At 55.0% G+C, this 21064-nt stretch overlaps 7 protein-coding genes across 7 annotated transcripts; 2 read left to right on the top strand and 5 right to left on the bottom strand.

Moving 5' to 3' along the window:
• Positions 1-1142: 1142 nt before the first annotated feature.
• Positions 1143-2704, top strand: B0H18DRAFT_1196117 (uncharacterized protein; the record flags this gene model as incomplete). The annotated part of the gene is made up of 2 exons (XM_048036078.1): positions 1143-1720; positions 1779-2704. The coding sequence occupies exons 1-2, from the start codon at positions 1270-1272 to the stop codon at positions 2702-2704; spliced, it is 1377 nt and encodes a 458-aa protein (XP_047889449.1). The 5' UTR covers positions 1143-1269.
• A 33-nt stretch (positions 2705-2737) lies between these two features.
• Positions 2738-5924, bottom strand: B0H18DRAFT_1028172 (uncharacterized protein). The gene is made up of 12 exons (XM_048029918.1): positions 5793-5924; positions 5395-5682; positions 5188-5334; positions 5001-5077; positions 4868-4947; positions 4638-4813; positions 4490-4578; positions 4336-4436; positions 3684-4283; positions 3503-3648; positions 3225-3424; positions 2738-3162 (listed from the first exon to the last, which is right to left on the bottom strand). The coding sequence occupies exons 2-12, from the start codon at positions 5611-5613 to the stop codon at positions 3048-3050; spliced, it is 1950 nt and encodes a 649-aa protein (XP_047889450.1). The 5' UTR covers positions 5614-5682; positions 5793-5924; the 3' UTR covers positions 2738-3047.
• A 70-nt stretch (positions 5925-5994) lies between these two features.
• B0H18DRAFT_1028188 (uncharacterized protein) lies at positions 5995-8829 on the bottom strand. Its single transcript, XM_048029919.1, has 5 exons — positions 8340-8829; positions 8230-8282; positions 8115-8178; positions 7907-8059; positions 5995-7857 (listed from the first exon to the last, which is right to left on the bottom strand). Exons 1-5 carry the CDS (start codon positions 8560-8562, stop codon positions 6416-6418), a joined length of 1935 nt encoding a protein of 644 aa, XP_047889451.1. The 5' UTR covers positions 8563-8829; the 3' UTR covers positions 5995-6415.
• Positions 8830-10821: 1992 nt separating this feature from the next.
• B0H18DRAFT_882024 (cytochrome P450) lies at positions 10822-13195 on the bottom strand (the record flags this gene model as incomplete). Its single annotated transcript, XM_048040876.1, has 14 exons — positions 10822-10982; positions 11034-11062; positions 11123-11155; positions 11220-11453; positions 11504-11533; positions 11597-11791; positions 11853-11919; positions 11978-12240; positions 12338-12513; positions 12567-12664; positions 12714-12757; positions 12822-12913; positions 12978-13072; positions 13132-13195. 14 exons carry the CDS (start codon positions 13193-13195, stop codon positions 10822-10824), a joined length of 1581 nt encoding a protein of 526 aa, XP_047889452.1.
• Positions 13196-13952: 757 nt separating this feature from the next.
• Positions 13953-15277, bottom strand: B0H18DRAFT_1028208 (uncharacterized protein). The gene is made up of 6 exons (XM_048029920.1): positions 15082-15277; positions 14974-15027; positions 14669-14919; positions 14493-14584; positions 14195-14369; positions 13953-14133 (listed from the first exon to the last, which is right to left on the bottom strand). The coding sequence occupies exons 1-5, from the start codon at positions 15236-15238 to the stop codon at positions 14195-14197; spliced, it is 729 nt and encodes a 242-aa protein (XP_047889453.1). The 5' UTR covers positions 15239-15277; the 3' UTR covers positions 13953-14133.
• Positions 15278-16321: 1044 nt separating this feature from the next.
• On the top strand, positions 16322-18117 carry B0H18DRAFT_1028214 (uncharacterized protein). The gene is made up of 6 exons (XM_048029921.1): positions 16322-16420; positions 16482-16570; positions 16624-16724; positions 16780-17531; positions 17606-17808; positions 17875-18117. Exons 1-6 carry the CDS (start codon positions 16361-16363, stop codon positions 18023-18025), a joined length of 1356 nt encoding a protein of 451 aa, XP_047889454.1. The 5' UTR covers positions 16322-16360; the 3' UTR covers positions 18026-18117.
• Positions 18118-18891: 774 nt separating this feature from the next.
• B0H18DRAFT_937353 (concanavalin A-like lectin/glucanase domain-containing protein) lies at positions 18892-20558 on the bottom strand (the record flags this gene model as incomplete). Its single annotated transcript, XM_048041820.1, has 5 exons — positions 20062-20558; positions 19734-20011; positions 19432-19682; positions 19205-19371; positions 18892-19139 (listed from the first exon to the last, which is right to left on the bottom strand). Exons 1-5 carry the CDS (start codon positions 20189-20191, stop codon positions 18892-18894), a joined length of 1074 nt encoding a protein of 357 aa, XP_047889455.1. The 5' UTR covers positions 20192-20558.
• Between the last annotated feature and the right edge of the window lie 506 nt (positions 20559-21064).

A 21064-nucleotide genomic window follows, 5' to 3' on the forward strand; every position in this document is an offset into this window, starting at 1 on the left:
GGTGATATGGAAATCGCGGTAATAAGGTTTCAGTGGTATGTCGTGAGGGCTACCGGCTTTCGCCTCGCAGGGAGTGCAAAGGCCGGAGCGAATGTTCGTCACGGCCGTTAGTGTTCGATGCACGCTCCGCAGAGTGCAAAAGTCGTTGAGGGGCGCGTCGAGTTGTTATTGGCATGTCGTGCGACGGTAGACGGGGATTGCTGGAGATAGGCTTTAGGCAGGCTGTAGGCAAACGCACGGCCGACGCCGTCGGGCGGTTCACAATGAGTTTAATGTTCTTCTTTGTTTCAATCTGGGTCGTGCCAAACTGGTCGAATGTTAATGCGTCAACGTGTATTTCGACATGGTCTGGATTAGCATGTGAGCAGCAAATGTACAGCTGTATACAGTAAATAGGTAGTATATACTTACCGGATGGCATCGAGAGCATGTGCGGTGCAAGAGCGATGTGTACAGTCGTCTGTGTGTACGCGAGTCGGAGGAGGAGGAGGATGTCACGAGCGTCTTTAACCCAACTTCGTAAGTATACGCGCCCGGCGCCGGCGGTCGACGGACTCGACCTTCGTGAACTGCACGCGCATACGTAGGCACCAATAATGTCCTCCTCTCGTCCTTCGAGTCCCCTCTCTCAGTATCTGCCTATCGTCCACAAGGCTTTCGGGGACGTCGCCGCCACGCCGGGTTTTCCGTATGCCATTCGCGGGATTGATAGGGTGTATCTCAATTTTTGTGCCTCACTGGCAGACTATTAGTGGTCATGTCTAATGGGACGGCTGTGCACAGTCAATTAATTTCACCCAAGAGGATTGGGAGGAACTAAAGGCCGTGATATTATGGGAGCATACAGAGTTGAACCTCATCAAGTGCGTATACTAGGCTTCGTGATAACAGTCTAGTTATTGATGCACGATACTACAGGTACTATTATGATCAGAAGACGTGCACACTGAGCATGTATACACTGACCTATCTTCCATCACAGCCGTAGAATTGACAACCTTGCTGCCGGGCACAAGCCGTGCAGCTCGACAAAGTGAACGCCACAAGCTTGCCACAAGCGCGTCCGAGTCGTGTCTGAATCGTCACGTGGTCGCGACAGGTAAACGTAAAACTCCAGGCGACCTCAGGGCGACCTTTGATGTAACGAGGAGCGAGCAAAATACGAGAGTATGCTTGTGCAACTTTTCACGGGCTGCGACGACGTGTTACAGGGCACCCTTCGAACCGAGTCCACTCTCGCCTTTTGCACAGTTATAAGCTTCATTACCAATGGCGTCACTCGAGGAGCAGCTGCGCAGTCTGCGTAGCTGCATTTACAACAAACCACCGTACTACAGTGGCACGTTGAAACTTCCCGCGGACGACTTTTTGGTATTCTACGGGAAAGATGACAATGCTCGGTGCGGAATATCTGCGCAGATGGATCCTCATTCACTGACGCACTCATACAATAGGAGGATCGATCTGTCTAGTACAACAGAAGAGGGTGTGAAGCACTTGGCCGAGTCCTGTGACGCTGCGACGTTCGGAATGAACAATCGAGATGTCCTTGACGAGTCGTACAGGAAGGCAGGCAAGCTCGACAGGAAGCATTTCTCCCCCGTATTCAACCCAGCGAGTACAGGCCTCCTGAGAGCCATCGAGACGGAGTTGGTTGAGGCAAATGATAAGCTCGAGAGTCCCTCTATCCGCGCCGAGCTCTACAAACTCAATGTTTATGGTGAGTCAACTCATTGCTGGCTCACGACGTTCGGACGCTGATTGGACATGATACACAGGGCCGGGCTCGTTCTTCAAGGCGCACCAGGACACCCCTCGCACCACGGACATGTTCGGATCACTCGTTATCGTATATCCCACTGCCCATGAAGGAGGCGCTCTGGCACTCCGCCATGGAGGCAAGGAGTGGACCTTCGACTCGTCGAAGATCTTCGCACAGCAAGAGGAGCCCTGCCTCGCTTACATCGCTTTCTTCAGCGACATCGAGCACGAGGTCCTCGAGGTGCAGTCCGGCTACCGCATCACAATCACCTACAACCTCTACCACGTGTCGTCGCAGCCTTCACTGGCATGTCCCTCCGTGCGTCCGCTCACATTCGAGCCTGCTCTCAAGGCTGCAATACGCCGCTTGCTCGACGACCGTACGTTCCTGCCCAACGGTGGCCACCTCGGGTTTTGCCTCACCCACCAGTACCCTGTTGGCAACGATTGCGAGGTCGGGCGCAAGCCGCTATCTGAGGTGCCAGCTCTATTGAGAGGCAGTGACGCCGTGATAGCCAAAACCCTGGGTGCTCTCAACTTGCGGTATAAGGTCAGGGTGGTGGTGGAAGAAACCGGCATAAACACAAAGACCGAGGACGGTGGGACGATGCCAGTGACCGCGTACGTCATGTTCAACCATGTCATCGACATAGAGGATACGTATGTGGAAGAACAATTCTTCCAATATCTGCGTGAAATTGGTGGCAAGCTTGTGAATCCAATGCCTCCTCTATATGCATATGACGAGGCGGTGGAGCCCGATATCCTTGTGCGCTGGGTGGTGCATCCGAGCGATGTAAAGGGCTTCAAAACGCGTTACGTTGCGGCCCAATGCGACGCTTATCCGTCGATGCAATACACGTATCTGTGCCTCATCGTCGCCATCGGGGACATTGACAGTAGGTCCGCCGAGTCCCTGGCCGGGACTCAGAGGCGTTTGTAGTGGCGAGTGGGAGTGAGGGACTCGGATCAATGACTGGGCGTAGCCGTATTCACCGGTAACTTGAAGCTTCGTACTAGTAGTTGGTACCGTTCAAGTCGACCGCGACTGTTGCGCTGCGTCGCGCGTCCACAATTAGTATGTCGACCTTGATTCTTTTTGTAACAAAAGGCATACGTAGACAGCAATCGTTGTCTTGTTCTGTATCAAAGGTTCCTCTACTCTATGGCAACTTGAACATAGCGAACTGTGATCTCCGAAGATCCGCAAGAACAGGCTTACACTACTATATGAATGAACTCGTGTAGCCTAGAGATCGTTATCCATGACAGTCACCTTCCTCCGCCTATCCATCCGCAGCTGCGAGGCATTGCGACAAAGATTGGGGTCGAATGTTGTAACGAAGGGCCGGGCATGAATGAAAGAAGTCGACGTCCTCCTGGGGCTCAGCGATGTGGTGGCTACATACATTTGCTCGTCAGCGCAAGAGAGCCTTGTTCAACAATTCTCAGGGCGAACTCACAACAGCTGCACATGTTGAAGAACATCTCGGTGAGATCCCGAGAACTTCAGACGGACAGGGCAATGGGTGCAGCGCCACTTCCGATCAATGAGACCGCGAGACAGTTCTCCGCGGCGTACACTGGCCTCCTCCTCTTCGTTCAGTACTCTCCAAGCGGGCCCGTCGTCGCTCCCACTATGCATTAGCGTATCATGACTGACCTAAGGTCGGACATGCAGACCGACGCAAGCACACATCAGTCCGTCTGAGAACAGTGATCACAGAGTTAAACGACTTACAGCTCTTCGCCAAGTGCATGCCTGATCTCTCGGTAATATACTGGCCATGGTGGCAGTCCACTCTCTGGATTGACAGCGTTCACAAAGAAAGCGTTTGTCTAGTCGATCCAAGTCCTCCGGGTGTGCGGTGTCTGGATCCAGGCCACCTTCGATGTCAGATATCTGACCGACGTAGACCCACGCCTGCTATGGCACAAGGTGGTCTTGTCTAACTCCACCCTCTCGGATCCAGTATTTGCAGCCCAAAACGCCGCCTTGCCATGCTTTTTCCACCTTCGCTGCTGATGGCTAGCCAAATGCGCAGCGACGCCCTTCAAGCCAACGAGTACTGTGATGTCATGCTTAGAATCCATTGTCAAGCAGAAAACCGAAGTGGCCAGCCCCAGGCGACCCTCTGTGCCTTTCGGCAGGCGCTTCGACTTTCTGGGTTTCTTCAATGCACCCGTATCGACCATGCATTGCAGTAGGCGAGACTTGAGCTTGCTCTCGAAGGTAGCGATGTACTCGGGCAGCCGCTGCGTAGCCTCGTCGCATGCCGCCTGCTGGAACGCGACGTCGAGATTGGTGTAGATCAGCGAGCGAAACGCGGGGATAGCGTGAACGAGCTCGCAGGGTGGTAGATAGACGCATTCTATTGGCCGCAAGGTTTCCTTGTACTTGTCGTATGCGCGGTTGACTAGGGCCTTTCGTGCCTGAATGACCTGTGGTTGGCTCTCGTCGAGTCGGCTGCACCGCACGATCTCGATGTATGGTTGGAGCAGAGGCTTGATATGCTTCCAGACTGAATGTAGCATCAGGAGAGCGACTCAGCACGGGTGAACAAGTGACCTGACCTCGTTCAGTCAAGTTGCGATCGCGCATAGACTCCGGCATCGATCGTATCACATGAATGTCTTGATCCTCATACCCTAGCTCCCGGAAACGCCACACAATCCTGTGTGTGATCAGTCGCTGACGCATATAGCACAACAGGAAGGGTGTGCCTACCGAGTGTAGTACTGCTGTATGCGCTCCTGCCGCTCGTTGTCAAGATAGATTTCGAAGTCACTCAACCACCCAGTGCAATTCTCCGCATGCTAGTCGAATGGAGTGTCAGGTTGCGTGGCAGGATCGCACGGACGGCTGGACAACGTACCTCGATGACAGCGTGCACATACTCGATGCGCTCGTTCTTGAATTGCTCCAGCGCCTTCTTCGCTGCGCCTTTCCGTGAGCTGGCATCGATAACTCTTTGGTATTCGTCATATCTTTTGGCCATTGCGACGATATCAGCATCCCAATAGAACTTGTCCATTGGGTGTACGCTGTTGGCTGAGCTATTGATGAGGAACGAACTCGGCTCATGGCGAATGAAAGGCACTCAACAGTGTGTATGAGGGATCAGCTCCAAAATAGTGGGATTCAGATCCGGGAAGCGTTCGGACAGGCAATTTTCGTTGACGAGTCTACAGATGTCTTTATCAGATGATCATAGCGCAGACTACGCGCATTTACGTACCTCTTTTCTTTGCATTTTTGGCAAATGCACCGCATGAGGGCAAAGACCAAGTTGTAAACGCTAGCCACACGACACTCCTGCGGAGAGAGATCACTTCAGCTGCATGCCAGACGTGTGTCCTGTCATTGATCTCTACCTGGCACCCGATAGAGCCGTAGATAAACCTTGCCCAGGAGATCTCTGATACGCGTGGCGGGCACTCGGGGGCGTTCCCGGCGAGCTTCCTCGCTGTCGTCCACGTCCTGCAAGCGCGGGGGGACATGAGCATCGCACGGAAGGCTTTGTTTGTCTGTGCAAGGTTCGCCAGGTCTAACGGCTTCAGGAGGGAAATAATCTACGTTCGAAGATTCGGTTAAGACCTCGTTATCGCCAGCTGAGTCGACAGAGGGTTTACCTCGAGAACGATGTCTAGCGGGAGCATCAGAAGTACGCTGAGCGTGGAGATCGGGTTGCCAGTATCGCCAGAGCCGCCGTTTCTCGTAATCCGAGCACGCTTGACCGTGGGCCTGTTGGCTTTGCCACTCCTCGATTGTTCACCACGGCTATTAGTGTCCGATGTCCGCTCCGCAGAGTGCAGAAGTCGTTGAGTGGCACGTCGAGTTGTGACTGGCATGTTGTGCAACGGTACACGGGGCTTGTTGGAGGCAGGAAGCTGTAGGCAAACGCACGGGTCACAATGTGCCTGCGTTCTTCACACCTGGTCCGAACTCGGTCGTGCCAAACTGGTCAAATGGATGCGTCAACGTGTATTTCGACAGTGTCTGGATTGACGTACGAGCAGCAGATACTTACAGGGTAGCGTCGAGAGTGCAAGAGCGATGCGTGGTCGTCAGTGTCCGCGCGTTGAGTTGGTGTGTGAACAAGTACGCATCGATAAGTACCGAGCGATGCGGCCAGATAACCACTGTAAACGAGTCCTGTCAGTCTCAGCTTGCATTGACGTCTTGTGACTCACATCACGAGGAGCGAAGGAGCATCCTTGCGCGCCAAGACTGTTCATTACCTGTATATGACATTGCGTCCGCCCGTCAAGAAGTGCTGGGCACAACGGAGACGAGCGGCATGCACACACGTTGGGCTGAGCGGAAGGCGAATAGATAGACCTAGGTACATGCAACAAATTATGGTGTACATATACGCGGACGCGTACACTCATACGTACCCTCTGCGAACATGGAGTGCCTCGCCGAGGGTAGCGTCCGGGAGAGGTATACATGAAGAGAGTGGGAAGGCCGAGCCACGAGCAGAGAGGAAGACAAACGAGAGACAAGAAATATGTATACGGCACCGTGGGCCGTCAGCGTGTTTGTGGATCCAGAGAGCGACCATTCTCGGGGTCATCATCGTCCATGCCGGCACGCGCACGAAACACCGCACCAGCACGATGAATTAATTGCTTGCTTGCAGCTGCTCGCTCAAACGGCCGAGGAGGGCGTCGCGCTCGCCGGCGGGTCGATGCCCATCTTCTTGCGCACCACCTCGAACGTCTTCAGCATCTTCCTCCGCGCCCCCAGGGCCGCGACGCCCTTCGCCTCCAGCGCGGCCTCGTCCATCGCGACCATGTCCTGCCAGTGCACGCCCTCGAAGTTCGGCGTGTACTTGTGCAGGCGCAGGCTGCGAAGCCACGCGGGCACGTCATCCAGGAGCTTCGGGTCCACGTCCTCCTCGTCCTTCTTGTCGCGCACGCTCGGCGACTTGCCCGGCGAACGCGCGCTGCGCAGGCCGCTCCGCGCGCTCGAAGGGCTCTGCTGGTGCATACCCATTCCAAATCCGCCCAGGCCCGCTTGCCCGAGCTGCGCGGCAGCTGTCATCTGTAACGCGAGCAGCTGCTCCGGCGTCATGTTGTTCATCGCGGCGAGGTTCTGCATGTTGAACATGTTCCCGAACGGGCTCAACGGCATCCCGCCGAAGCCCGGCATGCCGGGCATGCCCATGCCCAATCCAGGGCTACCCATCCCCATGCCGAAGCCCGCCATGCCCAATCCATTCATGTTGTTGTTGTTGTCGTCGTTAAGTCGGCTGTTGTTTGAGAGCGCCGGGCTCCGCGAGCCGTTCCATCCACCTTGACCTCCAAATCCGTTGCCAGCCCCGCTGGCGTTCCTCATGCCACCAGAGGTGCTGCGCTGCCCGTGCTGCTGGTTGTTGCCTTGGCTCGTGTTGCTGCCCTCGTCGTCGTTCATCTGAGTGCTGCCCTTGGACAGACGGTTCAGCCTCTTGGGCGGATCGGAGATAAGCGGCACGCCGCCACCGCTGTTAGAACCAGTCCAGTCGTTGAGCTTCGCCGCGGCGGCGTCGAGGCTCTGCTGAGCGTTACGGGTATCCTTGAACATGGGCATGAGGGGCGTGTTCACCATGCTCGCCCAGCTTCCCTCGGCCATCGGCGACATGCCGTCCTCCAGCTTGGCCGACTTCAATGCGTTGGCCGCACCAGTGAAGTCGGTGCTCTTGGGTCTGGACGCATTGGCGTTCGGAGCAGGGATCGTGAGCTCCTGAGAATTCGGAGAGCTCGGGCGCTCGTCGACTTGGCCGAGATGGTTGGAACCAGAGCCCCAGGTCCCGTTGTTCAGACTGGCACTGAGAGCCGGCGCCGAGATACGGTGGGCTGCATTGCTCGCCTTCCTCGCCTCCAGCCTGGCACGTTGCTGGGCTAGAGTAGCAGCCGGGTCGTGACCACCCGCAGAGGGGAGACTCGCGATATCCGGAGACAGGAAACCGTTTTGGTTGGTTTCCAAGCCGATATGGGGACGGTTGCCCGAGAAGTTGCGAGCAGTGGGTGAGGCGGGAAGGCCAGACTTGAGGCTGGGTGACTTCAGGTTCATCTGAGCCAACTTGGCCTCCATCTGACTCTGCATAGAGCCTGGGGCGATGTCAACGTGCGAGAGCGGCCTGAGTGACAACAGACTTACTGCCAAGAGCGGGACTGAGGAGGGCGGTCATAGGGTCCGACCTCGCCATCTGCTGGAGGACGGTGATGAAGAAACGTATCTGGACCTGGGTCGAATGTTGCAAAAGACTGTAAAGAGCGGCTGTGCGCTCGGCTTCCGACAGGACTTTAAACCCTGCAAATGAAACATGAGACGGATGTCGGCGAACACTTGGCTGCCTCGGACGCACATTGCTCGATAGCGCTCAATTCTTCCTTGAAGTTGACGTCCAAAGAGGCAGCAGCCATTTCTTCCTAAACCCGGCATCAAAACACTGGATACACGTCGTTGCCTGGAATGCTTACCAGCGTCACCTCATAGTTTTGGAAGGTCTCAAACCACTGATCAATTGCCTCGGCTGCAAGAGGGGCTTTGTCAGATGGAACAAGGCGAAGTGATAATCCACTGCGCATACCTTCCGGAGTCTGGAACATGCCAGTACTGCCGAGGAGCTCACTTGTGGGCCTGCCAGCACCAGAAACAGCTCCAGGACGAGGAGATGCAGGGGGGAGCCCCGTGCCGACCGCTGAGGGCCGGGGAGAGGGTCCCAAGGAGGCGCGGAAGTTGGGCGAGCGACCGCTGGCGTTACCACCGGGGCCGGGGGAAGGACTGGGGCTGGGAGGGTGAAGAGTAGCCATGTTTACGATCGGAAGAATATGAACAGGTGTGAAACGACGTCGAGTCGGGTTGGATGCTAGAATCAAGCGGCACGCTGCTGGGAACGCGCGGTTGCGTCTAGACAAGACCAGCGGATCCTGCCGGTCTAGGGAATGTCAAAGGCGAGCTCAGCGACGCTGCAGACGACGACGACGACGGTCCGGACGATGGGGGAAGAGTTGAAGGCGGTGCTGCCACTTCACCCATCAAATGCCCCTCCGCCGCCACCCCCAAATACCCACAAACACGGGGTGGCACGTCCCTCGCGGCCGCATCTGCCAGTGCCATGCCTGCGATCACAACATCTCATCGAGTAGAATGGCAGATATCCGTGCGGGTGAGGTCTCCGCCTTCGCGAATGAACACCTCTCACATTCTGTCTCCCACAGACTCACCTCTGGTGGTACGTGCGACTTAGACTCCATTCGAGACACGCACAGGGCCCCAGTGTGGTGAACTTTCTGGTCGGCCGGGACCACAGGGCATCCGGCCGCTGTCATCAAGTTTCGGCGACGCAGTGTCTAGAACTCAAGTACTGCTGTACCCAATGACGCCGCGTCTGCTATACACTTGTTGCCGGGCCCATCACTGAGCGCTGAGCCCAGTGCGCACTGCCAGTCGCGTTCGCGGCGAGCCAGGTGAGCTCTTCCTTTCAAATGGGAGTACAAGAGGCAGTGTAGACGGTCAACATTCCATCATGTGTACGACTATCTGTCCGATACGTACGTGGCACCATCCACGATACTCAATTGTTTCATCCGGATCCTGCTTTGACATGGCATGTAAATCAGATCGTGGCGTACCCTGCAGCTTGACGCCGGAGGAACAATGCGCTGACAACAGTGCGTGGCATGATGATTATCCATTGGCACTGACGCTGTGCTTCAGCGGAATAATCGCACCAAGTCCCCGACATGACCTGCCCAGGTACAACACGTCGGAGAGCCTGGAGAGCCATCCATCAAAGCCTTGAACACAGCATCGTATTGCAAAGATCGTGGCTTATGGCAGGTGGCCAGCAGACTCATCTGTACAGATGGATGACACAGACCCGCACATGCCAGTGAAGAGTCTTGTATCGAGACTATCGAGCACACTTGGTTTGGGGAGCGTTTCTTGCGCGACGCATTGCCAGTGGACGTACCCCGCGACATGTTCCGACCATGGTGCCATGTTCCAACTTAAACCAGACCGCATCACGGTCCAGTTACAGTATAGTGTCGCCGCATGCGCGTTGACCGCCTTCGGAGATAATATCACCGCTCTTGATCTATACAATCGTAGGCCTGTACCATGTCCGAGGGTAGCGTCATCCACTGATGAGTTGATCGCGAAGCAGTAGCAAGAACTGCATTTGTAGTGTCTCGAACATGAATCCGAAGAAATCGAGGCTCCTCGCATCCGGGGCTCCATGGACAAGTACTACGATCTGGGAGTGGAACGGCCAGAGCCAACTCAACAAGCGCTCATGACCGGCCTCGCGACGGAATACGGGGGTATCGCGTTTCACAGATGCGCAACCAGATCACCCTTGCAGCGTTATATTCGCTTGCAATTGGGGGAACTTCCGTGGTGGAAAGATGTGTCTCCATGCAACTTGAAGCGTAGGAGACGGACGCTGTACATAAACTGAAAACCTTAATATTGTCTTTAATTGAATCTGACTCTCAGTTGTGAGATGCACTCTGACTTATAGCAGAGGTGTCTGTGAGCCTGGCGTGTTTGACAGAGTTGTTTGACGATTGTGGTGTCTGTCCATGTCAATGACCGTCCAGTGGCAATGCACTTTTAACGATATGTACCAGCGCACGCACTGTGATTTTCAAACACGACTTAACCAGACCCATCGCACAAGACGTCCTCTAATTACTGTATTTAAGTTCTGGATGGCGAGACCTCTGACGTGTAGTACTGACGAAATTTCTATTTACTTACAGTCGTGGACGAACGCCATCTAACAGCGGAATACTGTCGGGTCGTCGTCACGGGGATGCCCTCGGCAGCTGGGGCTGCATACATTGGAATGTGAATAATCAGATCCTGATGAACTCGGAGACCACAGATACCGGTATGTGATCTTGCGTGCATATGCGCCGGACCTTCCCTCACCAAGCTTCATAGTTCAGGCTGCGGAAGTCTCCACTGTGACTGAAACACGTAAGCTGTTGAGAAGTCAATGAGACCTACTGGATTCCACGTAGAGCACTTACCCGTCATTAGGCTTGGGCCGTTAGGTGCCCTTACACTCGTCGTACATTGTACAGGCCGACTTTCATGGGCAACGAGGGGTTGCTGCTTTCCTTTCCGGCTGTTGGGTACATTATGCCCGCCATGTTCCATACAATGGGTTTGTCGCTTAATTCGAATGTGAATGTTGACACAAGGACAGATAGAACGGTCTCTGCGATCATGGTCAGATCATCGATTCTACGCAAACCGTGCTGACACCTACTCATCTCCATTTCGGCGAATTTGAACCCGCTTGCGTAACGACGTCTCAGAGTGAGCACAAAGTCAGGAAGTCGTACTCGGTATACTTACATGCAAGCCCTCTTCCCGCCGGCGAATGTCATCCTATCCACACACAGAGAGTCAGCAAAACAACTTGAATACGCCGAATATCTTGATAGACCCGTACAAGTGAGAGTAGACGCCAGGGACGCGAGCATCCGCCACCTTAGTCGAGATTTCGGAGAGCCAACGCTCGGGCTTCCACTCGAGGGAGTCTTCGCCCCACAAGCTCTGGCTAATATTACATCCGAGAAACTCGAGAAGGATCTCCGAGCCTTTGGCTATAGGGATTTCACTTATTTGGCGACCATCTGTCAAGGTGATCGGTTTGAATAGAGGAAGGACGGTGTCCTTCGTCGCCCTAAACGAGGTCATCTGTGGAGGTGTTCAATGATGAACTGATAGACATACACTCTAAATATGAAAGTAGCAGGGGGGTGACTGACAGCAATACTGGACGTCAGTAGTTCGAACAAGGAGCTGATCTCATGGCACAGTACTCACAGCCTTAGCGTCTCCCGACAGACGCTGTCCAAGATTGGGAGCTTGTTCAGCTCTTCATATGATAGTCCATCGGCAGCATTGGCCTCAAGAAGCTCATGTCTCAGCTTCTGCTGCACATGGGGATGCTGGGCTAAGAGATGTAGGATGCGCGAGAGCGCGTTCGATGTTGTATCCATCGCCGAAAAGAGGAGCGTGCTGAAGCAGAATTTGTTGTCAATATGCATGCCGCCCGCATAGAAGAAGCCGGCAAACTTACGAAATCTGTCCGACAATCTCCTCTTCCGAAAGCTGATCCTTGACATCCGCTGCGGTGTTAGCGCGTACTTGATTGTTCGTCAAGAACTCAGATCGACGAGTAGTACTAAAGTTCGGGAAGCTCACTGAGGCAGCTCAATAACTCAGGCTCCTTGCGTTCGTCTATCTGCTTCACAACTTCTGGGTCCCCACCAACAACTCTGAGCTTCGTCTCCTGGTATATTGCATTCGCTCTCTCGTGCATCGTTTTGACAACCGTGGTCAGTTGATTGACGGGAGATGCAGTCGGAAATGATTCCACTACTGCCCTGCACAACCATCCGGGAACCAACCTCTTGGAAAGAGGTAGTAGCAGTTTGATGAAAATGGATAGGCGAAACGCGAGCGGACTGTGAGTAGTGTGATATGCAGTCGGATTATGGTTCGCAGCGAGTATGCATTTGGAGTCATCAGCATTCGCGGAGTGACTAAGACAATGAAACGTACGCGAGTGCTTTCAATGCTGCTCCATATGGATCTATCCTATCCTCCACCAATGGATCGAGCGTGCACCCTAGACCGCCTTGACCAATGAGCTCCAGGGCCGTTCGATTCATCCAGCTCAGAACATCGAGCTCTCGTGGCCCGTCCTGTACGCGATATCGGATTGCGTCCCGTAACTTCTCAGGAAAAGTTAGGACATAGTCTATGATACCAACGGTGGACGTCATTTCACCTTATGAGCGATAGAGCAGAACAGCGGTAGCATGCGGCGAATGTGATTCATAGAGAAGACGGGATTCAGTATCTTGCGCTGCTTTGCGTGCTGTTGACCTGTAATGTCTGAGTGACCTCTTCGAAACAACCAACGAATATCTCATACCTAGTGTTGATGTAAGCCCAGGTCCAAAGTACAGAGTATTGGCTCTACATTGAATTAAACACACGAATACACCGTGACCAACGACATCGCTTATAAGAGGCGACGTACAATATGAAATCCTCTGTCTCTTGATACATATGCTCTTCCTCAATCAAGATGTGGTGCAGAGCTTTGGGGTCTGCGACACACAGTATAGGTTGCTGTGAGACAAGATGTGAATGTTGATCAACATCGAAAACATCGGTAAGAAATAAATGGATTCACCCCGAGAAAGCCGTTGATCTTGGTGATAGGTCCATAGCTCGCCAAATGTCGCTGAAAGTCCTCTCCGTCACGAGCAAAGAATTGACTGAGATGGCCTGCAAACACGCGTGAACTGAACGGCATGACAGTCATGAAGGGGCCTAGGATTGCATACCAGTCCAGAAAGATTTCACCGGTGGCCCTGGGATCTTATGCAGAGTTGAGCCCGCAACGCGCATCCATAGATAAGTGACAAATGGCCACAGCGCGAGAGCTGCCAAGAGACAGGCTAGGGCCAGTGAAGTAAGTGCCATGATTATGCGCAGAATTCACGGTTATGCGGTGCCAAGGGAAGCAGTCGCCCCACTGTATATGTATCCGCAAAAATTGACTTCGAGATGGAGTGATAGAACGGTTACAAAGTCTGACTGGCTAGCTGGTCACTGAGTCCGGGTTCTGGAATGCCTGCAGATTGCCTGATTCTGCACACTGAAGACAGAGACAGGAGCACAGAAAAGTTAAAGAACACTCACATAATTGACGAAGGGAAGCCAGTGTCCATAACTCGCATTCAGCTATCTTGCGCTCTCTGAGTCGCGGCCGTTCGTATCAGCCTTCGCTCGTACTGAGGACCTCGTGTCTTATCAGGTGGCACACAATCGCCGCAGATAATCAGTCGGAGGAAGCGGGGTCTCGATACCCGTGGCCCTTTCAAAGGGATTCTGCGTGCCAGGACGGGTGATTGAATAGTGCCTAGTGGGTGTACTAAGGTTCAGAACATCAGTGACCATACCACAGGGTCCGATCGATGCACACGCACCCTTACACGACCGTCCTCCGCTCGTCAAAGAGGTCATATCTTGTGGTCTGCCTACGGGAGACTACGCATGCACGCACGCACATTACAATGGTCGAATTTGTACTCTGTGAGACCAGACGGAAAGTCAGACGCTGAGGGATCCTGCCACATAGGGCACCAAGAGCCTATTGTTCAGTACCAAAGCAATGCATTGAACCAGTCAACACGTCTAGTGGTCTACTTTGCAATGCATGAAGAGAACGTGAAGTCTTGTGGGTCGATGTTCGGGAGCGGCCCAACAAACCACTTCCTTACCGACACTATCCAAGAGGCGCCAGCAAATACGAAGACTGTCATTACAAATCGCGACTGTGTAGTCTGTCGCATCGGAGGATCATGGTCAGTTATGCAGTCAATGGGCTACAAACGTCGAACGCACTCATAGCTTGCTCATTGCCGGTTCTTGACGTGGGAAACCAGAGCAGGGCGACTCGTGATGAACACCACCCAGGCGATCGCAACGAGTCCTACAGGCATGTAAAACGTACCGAGCGAGAAAGGACCCGGGGATCGAGGCCCTGGCGAATGATATGCAAGTTGTCAATACCTCAGCGCTTGAAGACCCAGCGAGCGAAATTAGCGCGGTCGATGAGAACCCGAGCAGACGGCGATTGGCAGCTAGAACCATAACTAACCAGACAGCGTTCACGGGTGTTTGCGCGTGCCGGGCAATTCACTTCCACAACCGCGATCCAGGAAGCGCATTGTCTCTTGCGAAGGCAAAGTTCACGCATGATGTGTCCACTTCCTGGGCGGCGCCACAGAGAAACTGGAGGGAACATCTGGATATGGTTTGAACGTGCTAGCGTTGAAGCTTGAACGTTGAAGTTGGGCATCGCGATACCTGGACAACATAAGTCATACACCAGATGACAAGCATCCATTGCTTCCCGATAATATCCAGGTTCAACTGACCCATGAGCATCGATAGTCGGTTCCGTCGCCAGCAGGTCCGGGACAGATACGATGGCGTACGAAGCTGCAATGCAAAGGATCCATCCGAGCGATGGTGCCATGCCACACTTGCAATAAATACGAGTATAGTAACCGGAGCTGACTTCGCCGCTCCAGATACCTCTTCCAAGACATGCGCAGCAGAGTCATCTAGTAAAAACGTCACGTATGAGACGGGTTCCCCCAACGTTCCTACGGACTCACAGCCAGTGAATGTCCACACCGACACAGTCAACGCAAGCATGAACGCCCAGGCATCTACATAGACAAACGATTACAAGGTATGACACGGTGAAAGAACGAAAGACTCACTGTTCGTCCATCCTGTATGATTTTCGAACGAAGTGAAAGCTTCCTTTGTCGAGACTCTGCTGTCCTCGGCTGCTATCGGCAACGCAAGAATAGTTGCTGCTGTCGTTATTAGTACTGTGGAGGGGACAGAGGGGCCTGCCTCCTCCAATAAGTACATAGACAACTAAGCTTACATAACGTCTCACTCGATGGAGGAGGCCGGACAGATCGCAGAAGGTGTTGCCAGGTATGGCTAGCGTGGCACAAGCCGCAAGCGCTCAAGTCATACTGCTACTGGCAGTGGCAGTCACTTGTCCCAATCGCCGCACGATTCCACAACATGATGTCAATGGCATTGGCAACCCACAGCGCGAAGCAATGTCTTCGGCAATCCGCAGAGCAAGCATCGGACACCGAGGATGCAAGTGGCAGTACAGGCATGAAGATTCGCAGGGACAGCTTGAATGCGAACGACTCGCCGGCGGACATGTCGAACAGTAGATTGGAGAAGGTCATCGGTCTTTTCGACGCAAAAAATGCGCGCCTCGCGCATAGTATGCTTCTTGCGCTCCCTCTGGACGTGATTTTTGAGGTATGTACACTCCCAAGATGACGATGATGATAACTTCTTACGGCGCACTGGCATGTCTCAATTCCACTCCTGTAGATAATCTCATTCCTGAAACCATTAGACTTGGCGAACCTTGCGCAGACGAACAAAGCGTTTCGGGCAATGCTCTCCTCTCTCGCTTCTAACCTATGGACGGCAGCGAGGAAGCTCGCCGGGAACGCGCCTGAGTGCCCGCCACGCGTGTCAGAGATCTCCTGGGCAAGGTTCATCTACGGCTCAACCAAATGCCAGGTAGGGCGTTAACGACGGGACACCCTTGACGCGCGCACTCAGACGACCTGTTTCTACAGAAGTGTCGTGCGGCCAGTGTCCGCAACTTGGACTTCGCCCTCCTGCGGTATATATGCCAGAAATGCAAACATGAGGTGTACGTAAACATTAGCCAACGCCATGATCAACTCACAGCGACCTTGGGGTAGACTCGTCCACGATCGCCTCCCTTCAAACCGCTTCCCAGACGCTAATCCCGCGATTTTGGAATTAATCCCTCATACGCACAGTTGAGTGTCCTTCAATAGTCATGGGCTGAGTTCAGTGCTGATTTATCGCTCAGCCTCGGATGTAAATTCAAGGGACAAATGCTATTGGGACGCCGATATCGTCGCGATGATGAAAAGATACGACGAACTTCAAAATGCTATCGACGTCAGTTCACAGAAAGCCGTTGCGATGGAGGCGCTGGAGCAGTTCAAGAACGAGCGCATCGAGTATGTGCACGCCGTCGTCGAGGTACGTTGTTCAGCCGTCCGTGCGATTTCCTGCCACTCAATCTAACACCCCATGCGACCAGCACGCGGAGAAGTGCACTCGGTGGTTGAGCGACTTCGAAACCTATGTTGACAACGCGCGGCAGGAGCGCGTAGAGCAGTACTACACTCGGTAGGCACGCCGTCCCTGTCGTGCTATATGCATTAGCAACTGATCTCACACAGGATTGTATGGCGTTTCCGGGAGCTAGGATATGAGGATCAAGACATTCATGTCATGCGATCTAGGCCAGAGTCTATGCGTGATCGCGATGTGACTGAACGAGGTCAGTTCTCGCCTCATGTACCCGTGCTGGCTAATCCTCCTCATCTTTCATTTAGTCTGGAAGCGCACCAGGCCTGTGCTCCAACCATACATCGATATCGCACGGTGCAAGCGACTCGACAAGAGCGAAGCAACAATCATCGAGTCTCGGAAGGCCCTGGTCAATCGCGTGTATGACAAGTACAAACGAACTCTTCGGCCAATGGAATCCGTTTATGGGCCACCCTACGAGCTCATTCACGCCATCCCAGCGTTCCGCTCGCTGATCTATACAAGTCTTGATGTCCCGCTCCAGGAGGCGGCGTGCGATGAGACTGCGCAGCGGCTGCCTGAGTACATCGCTGCCTTCAAGGACAGGCTCAAGCGCCGCCTAACACGATGCATGCTTGGCGCGGGCGCATCCACAACGCCGAGGCCCACAGACTCAGAGGGTCGTTTGGGGTTAGCCATCTCGGTATTCGTCTTGAAAACGATGAACAAGTGGCACAACCACGTGTGCTTCGGCCTGAAAGACGTCGCCGTGCATCTGGCTACCTATCCGCATGTAAGCCCGTACCCATATGACACGGCGTTCTGGGTTGCGATGTCCGAATCCGAGGGAATGGAGTCTGGCGACACCATCCTGTATCATTCCAGGCCCGGGTCCACAGTGGTCGAGTGCTTGTTATCGAAAGTCGGCCTTGACCCCAACATCGCGCGGCCGGAAGACTTGGATCGACTTGACAGGCGCTTCCTCTGTGAACGCTGTTCATACTCAAATTGGTCCCCGCGGATGCCTCTGGATTTAGCATACACCTGGCGAAACGCTGTAAGTCTGAGCATTGTCACCAGCGTTCGTCGGACGTGCTGATACACTTTCTTTGACCTGTACGTTCAATTCAGGCCACGCATGGTATACGGATACACACACAAGGCAATGAGAGACCAGCTTGGAGAGTATTGGACGGGGAAGAGCACATTGTTGTACGCCGTGCAGAACAATTCAATGGTCAAAACCGGGATCAGTTATGGAGTTGCAACCATTGTCCCGTTCACAGAGGCTATCCGAGGTCTCGCCAAGCTATCCTGAGGCATGCGCGATCGGAGTGAGTCTGTCCAGCCTTCCGCCTCCCCGGATATATCATGTTACCTTCCGCTCATGGCTTGTGTAGCCACCACATTGCTGAGCCCCAAGAAGACATCGACTTCTTCGATACATATCCGGAAGCCCGTTACGGCGGCTCAACCGTATCGTTGTCGCAATCTTTCGCAGACGCTGCCAATGCCATGCCCGTCTGTATACTACCTGCCCTTGCTGGTTGAGAGCACAGGTCATGGGTCTGGTCTTCGCATACTGTACTATCCCACGGCGTCCTTCCCTCGCGTTGCAATTCAACTTACCAAGTCTGAACGGGCGCCGAAAGGTGTGACCCTCGATGTCAACGTTAACTCAGGTAAGTTACAGGTCCCCCGTACAGTCGAGGCGACGTCGGCATTGTGACGCTCACAGTGACGTATCCCGGTGCCTTAGCCCAGGCCCATCCCTCTGTCAGCTCATTGCAAGGTTTGCTTCGCCTCAATTCAACGGTCGGCGTTAGGTGATAGGCACGGCGCACCGTCAAAGTGTCTGTCGATCGCACTGTGTCAGCCCTCTCAGCCTGAGACGCGAGCGTGGCATGTTCCTGGATTATGTGCCTCCGGATCCCTGAGAACGATCGACACATCAAGAGAAGTGCATCCGTAGTATGTGCATAAACCCCGAGTCTCCCGAGTCCGCGGTGCATCCCCCACCGCGCGAACCTCCCCAAGCGACGAATGAACGGCTCGTATTCTAGCTACGCGATCAGAACATTATAAGTAGAAAGCGAAAACCCAAGTCCGAAAGCGGCGTCCGTGAGCAGTCCATGCTTAACAGTAAAGTGATAGCGATGTGCGTGCGTGTGTCTAATGCGCGGTCATGATGCAAGAGCGTATGTATGCGACCGAGTCTCGAGGCTCGCGGTGTGCGTGGGACGTGCTACAGCGAAATCGTGCAAAACAGCGACAACAACCCAGCAGCGACCCACCACTTCTCCTTCTCGTCTCTAGTCTCCCGTAGGCAGACTCTACACGCGACCTCCATGAGTGGTCGCTCCTTCCCTCCACCCCTTCACACCACCCGGGCCCGCCCAGACATCCGACGACGGGACTCAGAGCACGAGCAGAGTACTGAGAGCGACGCCGAGCGCCGCGAGCACGACGGTCCCCGCGAGGACGGCGACGCGCGGGCGCGCGGCGCTGATGACGGTGTCCTCGCCGGCGACGCCGTACACGCGGACGTACTTCACCTCGAAGTACGCGTTGTCGTACGTGGACGGCGGGCCCGTCACGAAGTCGTCGTAGCACACGCCCGAGCACGTCTCCGCGAAACCTGCTGGTTGCCTGCGAAGTCTGCGCGCTCACATCAGCGTCCGCGAGGTGCACAAGGAAGAGAGGGGAGGGGAAGGGGGAAGGGGGTCGTACCTCCGCAGAGCGTGATGTCGAAGATGAGCGACTGCGGCTGGAAGAATGGCTGACCGCGCAGGTCTGCGAGGTGTAGTTCGCGTGGGGTGCCGAGGTCCGAGAGGGAGATGGTGGACGCGTTGCTCTGCAGCGCGCTCGGCACCGACGAGCGGTTGAAGAACCATATCCTGCGCATACACCGGTCAGCACGCCGCCTCGCTCTGACCCGTCCGCCGACGGTACACTACTCACGAACGCCCTCGTTCGCGAACTCGGTGACGAACACGCCGCCGCCGTCCGCCGCGAACGCCGCGCCGTACGAGCTCGGCGTCGGCGTCGTGACGACGCAGCCCTCGTTGTTGTTCGCGGCCGTGGAGCAGTCCGTCGAGTTGATGAGCTTGCTCGTCTGGAGCGCGTTCGAGGAATGGGTGCACCCGTCGGCCGTGTGCAGCGCCATCTGGTTCATCGTCACCTGGTTCACGCCCTCGAACGTGTCGATCTGCGCGCACCTGGGTCAGCTCCCCACGAGAACACGACGGGGACGACGCACCTCGCCGCCGCTCGGCCAGTCCTGCGCGGACGACCAGAACGCGGGCCAGACAGAGCAGCCGAAGGGGACGTGGAGCATGTCCGTGACCCAGAGGCTGCCGACGGTGAAGTGGTCCTGGGTCTCGATGCGCACGGAGTTGCGGTTCTGGCCGACGGAGACGGAGGACGTGTTGTCGACCTTCATGATCGCGTTCCCGGCGTCGTTGACGTACGCGAGCTGGTCCTTGCCGGCGTTAGTGGAGGACACGAAGAAGACGTTCCCGTTCGTCAGGTCGTCCGCTGCGCGTGCGTGAGCGCGGGCGCGATGGCAGAGGAATAAGCGGGCGCACCGTGGTTGTAGAAATTCCAGTCGTCGAAGAAGGAGTCGCCGGCGTACTCCTTCACCTGGGTGTACTGCGCGTGGATGAGCGCTGGGAGCAGTGCGGCTGCCGCGCCGTATGCGAGGGCGGTTCGGACCATGCTTGCTGGGATCTGAACGAGCGACGGGGACGAGGGCGGGTGGGCGGCGAGGACAGAAAGTGAAAGCAGTGTATACTATAAAAGCGACCGGCGGCTTTGCGGGGCCTTGAATGGAATGACCAACTTCTGTCTTCCCGCGACTTGAGACAGGGAACACCGAGCTAACACCGGCAGACAGAGGCACGCTCTGGGCGCGGCGAAGTGACAGGCCGGGGAGGAGCAGCTGTCGGGGTGGCTCGGAAGGGGAGAACGAGAGGAAGGGAGGTGAAAGTGGGCGATGACAGGGCGATGACCAGCGCCCGACGAGTACCCGACGAGTAATATTCGCGTTACTGCGGGACGCGTGAGAGGTGGAGCATCATCACCGCTGCTCGGCCCGACACGCGCGCGACGACCGCGTCGCCACCGACGCGTCTCCGGCAATCTACCACCCGATCCGATCGTGGCTAGCTCCTCCTGGTGGACAAGCAATCCGGGACGCTGCCCATGCGGATTCCACACACAGTAAGTTGCACGCATTTCGGGGCGAAACCTTGCATGTTTATACGAACTACATATTAATTACTGCAATGCCGACGTACCATCGCATCGGCCGGCTTCCTGCCTCTGGTACTAGTACTATACATACGCTTCCGTACCGGGATGCAACTCTATCTGCGACGAGCCAGCATGCGGTCTTTCATCTCGTGAATAAGTTCAGCGATATCACCTTGATACATCTCTGGCATGGTCACAGAAGGTCGGATCGACGGAGAAGGCACAGGTCCCGAAGCTTAGCAGTAAGCTCATGCGAAGCAGGATCGGAACCAAGGCACCAGGACATCCCATCCGATGGCAGTTTGCCTCCGACAACCTACATCTCAGGGCCTAGCT

This window comes from Fomitopsis serialis (assembly GCF_022376445.1).
Source record: "Fomitopsis serialis strain Sig1Antser10 chromosome Unknown B0H18scaffold_79, whole genome shotgun sequence".
NCBI lineage: Eukaryota > Fungi > Basidiomycota > Agaricomycetes > Polyporales > Fomitopsidaceae > Fomitopsis > Fomitopsis serialis.

Coding starts and splice junctions, on each gene's coding strand:
- B0H18DRAFT_1028172 (XM_048029918.1), bottom strand. CDS start 5,613: ATGCCAGTCACAACTCGACGTGCCACTCAACGACTTCTGCACTCTGCG. Junction 4,437..4,489: donor ATACAGCAGTACTACACTCG/GTAGGCACACCC, acceptor GATCACACACAG/GATTGTGTGGCGTTTCCGGG. Junction 4,284..4,335: donor TCGCAACTTGACTGAACGAG/GTCAGGTCACTT, acceptor TGCTACATTCAG/TCTGGAAGCATATCAAGCCT.
- B0H18DRAFT_1028188 (XM_048029919.1), bottom strand. CDS start 8,562: ATGGCTACTCTTCACCCTCCCAGCCCCAGTCCTTCCCCCGGCCCCGGT. Junction 8,283..8,339: donor CATGTTCCAGACTCCGGAAG/GTATGCGCAGTG, acceptor CCCCTCTTGCAG/CCGAGGCAATTGATCAGTGG. Junction 8,179..8,229: donor AAAACTATGAGGTGACGCTG/GTAAGCATTCCA, acceptor TGCCGGGTTTAG/GAAGAAATGGCTGCTGCCTC.
- B0H18DRAFT_1028208 (XM_048029920.1), bottom strand. CDS start 15,238: ATGTACTTATTGGAGGAGGCAGGCCCCTCTGTCCCCTCCACAGTACTA. Junction 14,920..14,973: donor GGTGTGGACATTCACTGGCT/GTGAGTCCGTAG, acceptor CGTTTTTACTAG/ATGACTCTGCTGCGCATGTC. Junction 14,370..14,492: donor CCTGGATCGCGGTTGTGGAA/GTGAATTGCCCG, acceptor TGGGTCTTCAAG/CGCTGAGGTATTGACAACTT.
- B0H18DRAFT_1028214 (XM_048029921.1), top strand. CDS start 16,361: ATGGAGGCGCTGGAGCAGTTCAAGAACGAGCGCATCGAGTATGTGCAC. Junction 16,725..16,779: donor TCGCGATGTGACTGAACGAG/GTCAGTTCTCGC, acceptor TCTTTCATTTAG/TCTGGAAGCGCACCAGGCCT. Junction 17,532..17,605: donor CATACACCTGGCGAAACGCT/GTAAGTCTGAGC, acceptor CGTTCAATTCAG/GCCACGCATGGTATACGGAT.